At 35.7% G+C, this 11,463-nt stretch overlaps 1 protein-coding gene across 6 annotated transcripts in view; it reads left to right on the plus strand.

Moving 5' to 3' along the window:
• Positions 1 to 10,818, plus strand: part of Fgf12 (fibroblast growth factor 12) — a 559,941-nt gene extending 549,123 nt beyond the window's left edge. For all 6 annotated transcript variants that reach the window (XM_045149232.1, XM_012947899.2, XM_045149234.1 and 3 more), the window contains one exon: positions 8,646 to 10,818. In XM_045149232.1, the coding sequence (XP_045005167.1) occupies positions 8,646 to 8,764 (119 nt within the window). In that variant the 3' untranslated portion in view covers positions 8,765 to 10,818. The remainder of the gene's footprint in view (positions 1 to 8,645) is intronic.
• The last annotated feature ends 645 nt before the right edge of the window (positions 10,819 to 11,463 follow it).

Here is an 11,463-nt window from a genome sequence, read left to right on the forward strand (position 1 = left end):
TTGGGAAGTCATTATAAGTTTGGAATAAGATTTCAAAGAAAACAGCTAGGATCTGAGCCAAGAAGAAGGTAGCTTAGACTGTATGACCCTATAGCTGGAAGAAGAAATTATGATTTTAGATTTATTTTGAAGTTAGAACAGACAGAGCATCCTAATGGATCAGATATAGGATGCTAGATTTTAAAAGTGAGTAGATAATGAATCATGTTTATTTCATGAACAATTGGATGATGGATGATCACAGTTATTAAAATGAGAAAGATCAGAAAAGTAGTGGGCTTCATCTCTGGACTGGAATTATAAGAGACATATATTCATGTCCTATAGGCTTGAGCTGCTCCTAAGAAACCCAACTAGGGATACCATGTCTTATGTAAACGTGTGATCTGGCTCAGTATGCCAACTATTTACAGGGAACATGTTAAAACCTGATTTGATTTCTTAAATATGATTAATTCATTGTTTCAACCCTAACACTCTGGCATTAGGTAATTATTCTTACCGCAATCTGACGATGGCTTAAGATAACCTGGGAAGCTTAAGGAAAGAGAAAGGACAAAAGAGAGAAGGGAGAGAAGAAGCAAGATAAAGAGACAGAGAAATAGTCAGTCACTCAGGGAAAATTCAAGAGTGAAGGGCACCTGAGAGGGAATTGACTATGGAAAAGCACCAGGATTCCAGGAAGAATGGAGTAACCTTATGAAGTTTGGGGTCAAGTTTTGAACTCAAGGAAGTCACCAGTTTTCCATTTTATTGCAGACATGTTTGACAATTTGTCCATAAGTTTATGGAGTTAATCTCATACAGATTCAAATGTGGACTGTGACCTGCATGGCTGTCCTGCTTTGAACAGTCTGTCACCATTGTCAGTTTCCTCAATTTAAAAAGAAGGCAATAGACATATTTTTGTTAGGGTTACTTGAGAAATTATCCCCCTAGGTGCCATTTAGGCTTATATATAGTATAAGTTCTCAGTCTTAGCTATTATTGCCAGGGCAACAGGGCAGGGGGGAACCCATAGAATACCATGTTTCCTTTGTGTCATTGTTTTAGCTTTATAAGTTAAAAATAGATTCCATTTTAGATTTGATGCTTTGAAAATATTTATAATTAAAATAGAAATGATAACTGTATGTTCAAAGTTGCAAATAGTGGTAATTCTGACCTATCATGATAGCAGGGAAAACTTGCATATTCTGATAACAATATTTTCAATACAGTAAACAGTAAAAAGTATATATTAAAAAGTGTTACATGGGAGAACTTCCCTAGAAAACCCACGCCTATCCCTACACAGACCACACAGATTGTCTAGAAAACTACAAAACCTAGTGTTATAGATTTCTTATTTTTTCCAAGAGCCTAATCTTTCATTTAAAAACAAAGCAGACTATAGATTAAATATTATATATTATCTATCACAATGTCAATAGTTTCTGATCATTTTGCAACCAGATTTGGCATTTTATTTGTGAATACACACCTGCCAAGCTTTCTGCAGATGTGTACTCAGTATCCCTCATGTAGCTGCAGAAATGAACTGGCAACTTTTGATACTGATTCTTCTGGTGACTGGCGTTTGACTTAAATATGTGTCATGCACACACCAAGAGATTAAACTGAGGACTTCACAAATGCCATGGCAAAGTGAGCTGTGCTGTTCAGGACTCGGTGCTTGCCTCGAGTCTCATCATCATCGCTGTACTTAGAGTGAATCCCACTGTTTCCATCTAGTATAAACTACACACATAGAAAGAAACACCAAGACTAGGAGGAGTTTGAGGGGAATTTTTAAAAATGAAAATACAGGGAAAATATGAACAAAATCCATGACATAAGAGCACATTTTGATTTGAATAAATGGTGTCACTGAAAAAATCAGAGATATTGTCCCATTTCAACATTATCTCCTTTTATTGCTTATTCAAAACTATTGTGATAAGATCTATGCTGCAGGAATACTGACATCTTGTCATGAAAATATCCTGCAGAATGAATAAACAATTAGTACTGTTATTCCCATGTCATGCACCTGACTAAAGAGAAGAAGGAGAGAGACACCATGATTCCAGACAATCCAGAAGAGCCAGACAGAAGGAAGGGGACAGGTTTCAACACTCAGATGTGAAGCAGGTTTGAACTTTGGGTATCAAAACTTTATTGACAAAATAGTGAAAAGTACAATCAGAAAGAAACACAATGAGAAATTGGTTCCATATCAAGGGCTACCAGTGAAATTATACCTGCTGAAAGGAAAATGTCTATCACAAGTGTGACAGCCCACAGGTCCTAATTCAGGAGGCTCAAACACTAATATTCCAAGCTGTCCAAACCAGCTTCCCATTCCATTGTCATAGAGGGGATATGAACCTGAGTTTCTGTGAAATTAGATTGCAGAGCTTGGTAGATAAGAAAGACCGGGAGTACTTGCTTGGTTTATATTGTTTTCACTTTATTTCTGATGCAGAAAATTTTCCTCACTAAGAAAAGCAGAACGCCACATTTTCTCTCACTGCTGGTGTGTGTGTGTGTGTGTGTGTGAGTGTGTGTGTGTGTGTGTGTGTGTGTGCACGTGCACACACGCATGCTAGGACAGCACCTATGGAGGTCAGATGACAACTTTCAGAATCCTCATTTTCCACCTTGTCTGAGAGAGGGTCTCTATTTTTGTTATATGCTACAAATGTCTGGCTAGCTGAACTTTGGGGTTCTCCTGTTCTACCTGCCCTTACAATAGGTGCATTAGGATTACAGACATAGACAACTACACATCCAGTGAGATCTGGTCTTCAGACCTACACAGCAAGTGTTTGCAACAGTGGGCCATATTCCAACCCTGAGTTGTTAGTCTTGATGTATCATTTATTTGATTAGGCTTGTTAAGTGCCAACTTTTGCTATTTCAAGAAAAAAAGAGACATACTAGTTTGCATAACCAAATGAATCTAACCTTTTAATTGCAGTCAAGATTGTGGTACTTGAAATAGGCACATGAGATACACAGTAGACATCAAATACATATGGGTCCTGAGCTGGATTCGCTCCAAAGAAATTGTTAGATTTTCCACTGCATACTCATGTATTTGATGGATGAACATATGATCAACCATTCATTCTCAGATCAAGATTGGTATACATTATCAGAATGATTTCACTTTGATGGCCTAATTCTCAGCAACAAAAACAGACACTCTCTAGTTCTGGGTATCTTGTCCCTCCCAACCTCTTTTATTTTATTCCATTCCATGTATATTTTTATATCTGCGGTGCAACACAGTAAGACCTCTTTGGTTTTAAGTGCCCACATCCTCATATGTCTAAATGGATACAATATAGGGCAGTGCATTTCTTGGATACTCTCATCAGATCCCCCTAGCCTCTCCCTAACCCTATATATTTAATCCAGTACAGAGGCAAATATTTTTGACTCTTAAATAGATGTTGGATGTTCCCACTGAAGGAGGTTAACTCTGGTTTTGATAACTACTACTTTATTCACTACTCATAATCAGCACAATCATATTTGCTTTTAATTGGGAGGAAAGAAAATAGTAGTTTACTACTTTAATCATGTTAAGTGTATATTTAAGTGCAGTTTACAGTGAAGTGTGGCTTTTTCCACCATCTATCTCCACACCTGCCTTCAGGCTGCAAAACTGAAACCCTGTGCCCTTTTAGTGTTAATCCCCATTACCCCCTCCGCTTGGCATTCACGAGCACCATCCTACTTTCTGTCTTCATGCTTGTCATGGGCATCTTGGCACTTTCTTCTTTAAGCTGTTGTAAACAATTCTATACACATGGGTGTGAAAATATGCATGCAAAGGCCTTCTTTCTTTTGGTTAGGCCTCCAGATGTGAAATTATGGGGTCATGTGGCAATTCTGTGTTTAGTACTATTTTTGCATAGTGACTGCACCATTTTACACTGTAAACAACAATGCACATTACCCCACGTGCTTGCTATTGACCCTTGTGATTTCCTTTTTCTTCTTTTTTATAATATCTGTGCTGTATTTATTTTCTGTTCAATCTCTGGATGACAGCTGGAAGAGTTAGCAAAAGTAAAGCCATCTTAAATATTTATTTATATATAAAGTCATAAAGATTACTGAATTAGCCATTTGGATTTTGTTTTGTAGTGAATGAAGGCTTTTCTGCTTATATTCAGAACTTCTGAGTAGAACTTTGAAGCCTGATGTTTTCATCCTGGCTCTGCCTCTACTCATTATAGGTATTAGGGTAGTTAGCTACTTTCTTTTATATTTAATAAAATGAAGATAATAATATCATATTTATAATGTTCATTAGGTTATATTAATTAGTAAATAATATGATCAAGTTGAAATGTCTTTGAAGACTTGGGAATGACAGATTTATTTAAGGGATAATCACCATGTTTGTCATGGATTTAGTTTATATTTGAACTTCCAATACACCTAGTAATACATTTTATGCATTGTTTCTTCTTGTATTTTTCCATCATTAATTTTGTACCATTCACAGATGTTATTACAAATATCATAGATGTTAATAGAAACATCAAAGAAAATTACATTATTAATAAACTGTTTTATCATCCCTCTCTGTTGCTCTCTCTTTATTCTAATATACCCTTTAAGTATGTTTTGATTATAAAATTGGATTGAGGTCGATACCACCTTTATTTTTACTTTCTGTTTTACAAAGCTATTTTAATTAATTTAGTGTTTAATTGATTTATTCATTTTTTATTCTTGTGTTTTTTTATGGGCACATGAGCACATGTAGAAGTTAAAGGACAACCTTAGCTCTTGGTCCACTTTGAGAAAGTCTCTGGCTGTTAGAAATGAATGCCACTCAAGCCAGTCTAGCTGACCTATGAGCTCTGGATTCTCCTGGCTCCACCTCCCTAATATTACCATAGGCACATTTAGATCATAGGTGCATGTTCCATTTAGTGTCCAACTTTACATGTGTACAAAGCAATTAAACTGGAAATGTAGGCTTTGGAAGAAAGCACCTTTAACCGCTTAGCCATGTCCTCGTCTCCTGTTACCTTCCTTAGTTAGATGTTTTGCTTAAACCAAGAATTGATTAATCTTTTGGTTTGATAAAGATCTCCTTCATTTTCCCTTCTCCCTCATTTATCTTTCATTTCCTCCCTCCTACTCTGTCTGCATTTATATACAGTTGCTAAAATTATTTTACTTTGTTCTCCCTAATTATCCATTTTTTTTGTAAATAGCAATGTAGAAATCCAGATGTGTGTTTGATGCATTACATGACAGAGAGATAGCTATTAGTAAGCTGGGAAACCCACCTGTTACTTGTTTACCAAGTATGATGGGAACTAGTTCCTCAAACCTGAATTTCCTCACTCTGCTTAATAGAAATGGTAGTGTTAGTGATTGATTTGTCACAAAGAAAATCAGATGACGCATTCTACTATGGGAGTAGTGGGCACAGTTTTTCAGACTGCAAAATTCCAGGGGTCAGTTTGGAAACTACATTGTGGGCTCAGTTCCAGTAATAGTCAGCAGGGTTAAGTCACTGGAAAATTTATCTTCAGTACTATTTTTAACAATAGTGTATTTGATGTATTTATAAGAAGTAGTATATAAATAAAAATAAAAGTCCAAACGAATGATTAGGGTAGGATCTATGTGATAAGAGAATTGCAAAGGAAAATTTTAACCCTAGGGAATGAATTCAGCTTTAAAAATTATACAAAGGCATCATTTAATGGTAATTAGGAAGCACAGCACTCCAAGTATTTCTGAGACAATATTGAAGAAATTTGTCATCCAAATTTTAGCAAATTAAAAAAAAAATTCTTTCATTCATTGAGACTGTGACTTCAAATATATGTTGAAGCCTTGAGATATATATATTTTCAGAGATTATTAGGCAACAGAAATAGGGAAACTCCTTCATGACATACCATGAACAGCTTTTTTAACAGCATCTCTTCATTATGGTTGAGTTGCCCAGTGCACTAACCAGTTCTAAATATATTTACCATTTTGCCGTGTGTGTGCGTGGGGGGGGGGTCACAAATAAAAGTATGTTTTAATTTGGGGGTTATTGATATGTCCCTATACCTACCCCATAACAGAAGTACAGTTAAGTGATTGCTCAGTGATTAAGGCATTTGCCTGAAAAGCCTAAGGATCTGGGTTCAGTTCCCCAGCAACCATATAAGGCCAGATGTACAAGGTGGCACATGCATCTAGAGTTCATTTGCAGTAAATAGAAGTCCTGGTATGCCCATTCTCTCTCATATAAATAAATAAATTAAATTAAATCCAACTTTAAGGGTTAATAAACTCCAGGCACTTCAAGATTACAACAGGAGCTTCTGAGTTTGCTTTAAAAATGTTAGGAAATTGAATTGCCCACCTATTCAATTTGAAAGCATCAGGAGCCATTGTCTGAGCTGTCAATGTACACTCTACCTCTTGATCTATGCTTTACTTTTTCAGCAAAAGCCATTCAGTCCTTTGGGGATATTGGAAGAGGCATTTACTGCAACAATGAAAATATTTTAAAATATCATTCAGAAATATTTATGTGTGAAATTCTTGCTAAAGACCCTAAATAATTTTATTTATTTATTTAGTTAGTTAGTTAGTTAATTAGTTTTTCAAGGTACAGTCTCACTCTAGCCCAGGCTGACCTGGAATTCCATATGTAGTCTCAGGCTGGCCTCGAACTCACAATGATCCTCCTACCTCTGCCTCCTGAGTGCTGGGGATAAAGGTGTGCACCACCACGCCCAGCTAATGGATACCTTTTTTTTTTTCAAGGTAGGGTTTCCCTCTAGTCCAGGCTGACCTGGAATTAACTATGTAGTCTCAGGGTGGCCTTGAACTCATGGTGATCCACCTACCTCTGCCTCCCAAGTGCTGGGATTAAAGGTGCGCACCACCATGCCTGGCTTAAATAAATTTTTAACTATATTTTGTACTAAAGGTGTTTGGATTTCAGTAACATCAGCATAACCCAGGCTCGCTAAAAATGCAGAATCTTAAGCCCATTCACACAGAACTTCTGGTCATAATACATACAATGTAACCCTTTCTCTAGGTCATTTAAGTATACATTAATCTCCAATAAATTCTGCTACTAACCATATGGGAAGAAACCTCTTTTCACTGAACTAGTGTTAAGAGAACCTTCCTTGCATTGTTAGCTCTTCCTTAATCTAGTTTTGGATTTTCTAGAGTACCTTAGCCCAGAACAATTTATACTAGGTTCTCTGAAATCTGTTATTTATAATCTTCACAAATAGGCCAGGTTTTTAAATTTTCTTAAATGTGTTTAGGTACTTGCTATCTGTCTAAGGCTCATAAAAATGCAATCTTTCAATTATAAAACTGTATCCAAGATGACAGTACCAGGAAGCAGCTGAGTGAGCCTGTGGACAAGGTGGTGTGGATCATAGATTTTTAATCTTTCCCATTCTTGTCCAGGAGAGATGATGCTTGAAACACTTTAATTACTGAACCATTGTAGTGACAATGGAATACTTGGAGATATCTACTAGTTTTTAAATCAAGGAGGAAAATAACCCTAGGATACTTAAATAAAATAGTTTTTATTGTCACATTTGTCTCTATCATGGCAATCTAAAAAGCTGAATTAATATACTCAATGTGATGATTGAACCTGTCATAAATAGGTAAACATTGTTCATTCTAAGCAGAAGTCAGATAACAACCATGATGGTATTGAATGAGCATTACCACCAGACAAAGTAAGGAAGAAGAAAGGAACAGCTTTCCAAATGTGAACCTAATTGTCCTGGATGAATAGTGCATTCTGGATTAAAGAATAACTAAAATTTCAATGTTTTAAAAAATTTTGTTCATTTATTTATTTATTTATTTGAGAGTGACAGACACAGAGAGAAAGAAAGAGAGAGAGAGAATGGGCATGCCACGGCTTCTAGCCAATGCAAATGAACTCCAAACATGTGCATCCCCTTGTGCATCTGGCTAACGTGGATCCTGGGGAATCCAGCTTTGAACTGGGGTACTTAGGCTTTACAGACAAGTGCTTAACTGCTAAGCCATCTCTCCAGCCCTGAAATTTCAATATTTTAGATGAAGGAAATCTTGGGTAACCAGGGGTTTTTACCCCTGTGTCCTACACCTAAATGTCATGCCCTGAAAAAGAAAATGTAGCTGAAAATTCAAGTTGCCATAATAATCTCATAGTTCTTACAGGAAGACAAAAATTAGGAGTTTGTCAGTAAATACTCTCCTCTAAAGCTAGAATTAAAAAATAAGGACTGATAGGCACAATAACTATTTCTGCCCTTTAGATGACATATTTCCAGTTTCTCCTCTAACTCAGTGAAAACCCTATTATATAGCTTAGGAGACTAAATATACTCAAGCCTTATCTTTCTGAAAACAGAAACAACCCCATATCTGCAGTCCAGAAAGGCTTAAAAGGTTATGACCAGAAGATGTGGAAAAGAATCATGTGTATCCACTGGCAGATTATTAAGCTAAAACTCTTCACAGTGGGGTAAAGAACTGGTGATGGCAATGAAGAATTCTAAAATAAAATAAATTCTAAAACAAAATGAAATGTTCATTGAAGCCAAATTGATGTTGATTGATTACCATAAGTAACTGTTGTGATTTTTGCTTTCCAGTGTGTATGTACAGAGAACCATCACTACATGAAATTGGAGAAAAACAAGGACGTTCGAGGAAAAGTTCTGGAACACCCACCATGAATGGAGGCAAAGTCGTGAATCAGGATTCAACATAGCTGAGAACTCTTCCCTTCTTCCCTCTCATCCCTTCCCCTTCTCTTCCTTTCCTCTTCCCTATTTTCTCCAATAAATCCACCCAAGGAGAGAAAAAATAAATAAATAAAATGGCAACGCAAGAACTAGTAGCTAAGATCTGCACTCAAAAATCTTCATTTGTGTAGGACAAGAAAACTGATGAAGCAAAGCTTGCCTGTTGCAGTGTGGTAGAAAGTTCACATGAACAATGATTACCACCCATAAAAGCAAAGAAATACATAAATCAGGACTCCACAAACATCACAGTTAACTGTGTTGTTATTAATAGAGGGCTAATTGTAATAATATATGACTATAAGAAAGATGAAATGCAGTTATTACATGAATGAAAGGGTTTTGAAGAAGTAAACTTATGAAATTGCAGTGAAACACTCAATTGCTTACATTCTGGAGAATGCTGTGATGTATGATTTTGTTTGAAAATGTTTATTTTTTTGTACTTCTGGCAATGACACATAATCACATCCTATGTCCATGGTATTTTTGAATCATGAAATTTAACATGTCTAAATAATAATTCCCTAATGTCTATTAGACACATAGCCAGGAACCATTTAGCATGAAGAAAAGAATTTTAAATGTTACTTGGTGCTGTTAAGATGGTTTTCTTTTGGTAAAATAATAGTCTTGAATTGAATTTAATGGCATTAGGTGAATTAATTCCTTTATGAAGATGTTCAAATTCTACTAGAAAAATATCATATTTTTTCTGGGTGTTAATCCATGCTCTCATATTTTTAGTCATTTAGAAGAAAAGGTTTTACCATGTTGCAGAGGTAACTTTTGGGAGTGAGGCATAAGCTACTTGCTTTTTCCATTAAATCTTACTTTTGATTTGTGGGAATTTTGGGGAGTGTTACTGCATGTCTAGCTTTCTTAGAGAGTTCTGTACCGTATTTTACAGCAGGGAAGAAGGAAAATGGGTTTTACATAAGGAAATGAATCTGAAGAAATGGGTCAAATAGCAATGTTGCTTACATTGGTAGAGTTTTGTAGGGATAGTTTATTTTTTTTCCAAACTCTGTAAGAAATTGAGAGACATGGCTGTAAAATTCCCAGTTCAGTGTCTTATTAAGCTAGTGTCTTGTTTGTTGATATTTATGCACATACATAAGTCAAGTAGACAATGAGTCTGTCTTCTAGAAGACAGAAGACTACTAGGTATATATGGAATTTTCAAGTAACATGGAGAAGCAATAGGGAATTAACAACTGTGGTTCCTGTAGACAGAGTTTTTATTGAAATGGCTTAAAATAGTGAAAAGAACTCAGTGCAAGCAAACACAAAGGAATACTAAAACATTAGGAAATATTAGCAAAGATATGAATGTTATATCATTGCATTGGATAAGTGGATCTACTTATCCCTATAAATCAGGAATGGTGTAGACATCCAAATTAAAACAAAATAAAATAAACCAGAATATTCAAATGTATGCAGATTTATGGATATTATTAAATGAGAAGACTTAGCATGTAACTTCTCTTATATCTCTACTGTCCAGCATGTATTATTCCAACTAAGACTCCCTAAAATATATGCACTCTGCTGAAGATCTAGGCCCTGAACTCCAACCTTACCATTGGTTGCTATATTCTTTCAAGGCCAATCTAGTGTCCCTCACTCTACAAAATCATTACACTTCATTGTGGTTCTTGCCTTCATGATGTGTCCTATTTAAGTTCTCAGGTGGGTGGCAAAAAAGTGAAATGAAAGACTCTGTCCGCAAAGCTGGGGAGAATGAATGGTATGTATAAAGCAAGGCTTTTGAGTGTACATTTTAAATCAGAGTATTTGGAAATTCACAAATAAATGCATTGAATGTTTTTAGAAAAGCATGTTGCTCTTCTAGGAAAAGAATAACCTTGTAAAAACACAAATTTGGTTGTATATTCTTTGCCACTGTTGATTCAACGTGATTATCAATACACCTGTCACTTCCAGGACCAAACAAATCCCAAGCACAAAGCCTTATTTTCTTTGAAAAAAAAAATAAAATAAATAGAGGCCTCAACTAAATGGGTCATGGGCTCTTTTGGCATGAAATGGTGAGCTTCTGTCATGAGGTGCACACTCCAACAGCTGAGCATTTCACAGGCAACACAATGGTTGGAAATTACTGAAGATTTAATGACCATATATTTAGCCCACTAATCATGAAAAAGAATACTGACAAGGATTTCCAGTGGTAGCTCTTCTCTGTTTCCAGTTGCTGCACATCATTTGTTATCTAGACTACATTTGTCCATGTCTTGACAGCAGTTAAGAAGAAGCACTCTAAACCATTTTCCACTTTTCCCACCTAATAATGTTAAACAATTATGGCTTAGAACACAGGGTAACCCATTGTTTATCTGCTGGTTATTTCTAAGTGCAATAAAATCATGAAAAGAAAGACTATTCACTGTTTTTAAAAAAACTATATTAACAACTAGAATCATATAACTATCCAATTTTGAACCAGGCTTCAGAGTTTATTTTTCAGTTAAGTCCAAATATGGTAATAATTCTTGACTGTTATATTTACAGTTCTATGTTCTGAATCTTTTATTCATCATCACCTACTCTTTGAGTGAATAATGGGTTTGCTTGTTGTTGTTTTATTTTTCCAAAAAATGCAGTGGGATATTTCCATTGCATTCCATATTTCCATGAAGTA

Source organism: Jaculus jaculus, chromosome 5, assembly GCF_020740685.1.
Source record: "Jaculus jaculus isolate mJacJac1 chromosome 5, mJacJac1.mat.Y.cur, whole genome shotgun sequence".
Taxonomy (NCBI): domain Eukaryota; kingdom Metazoa; phylum Chordata; class Mammalia; order Rodentia; family Dipodidae; genus Jaculus; species Jaculus jaculus.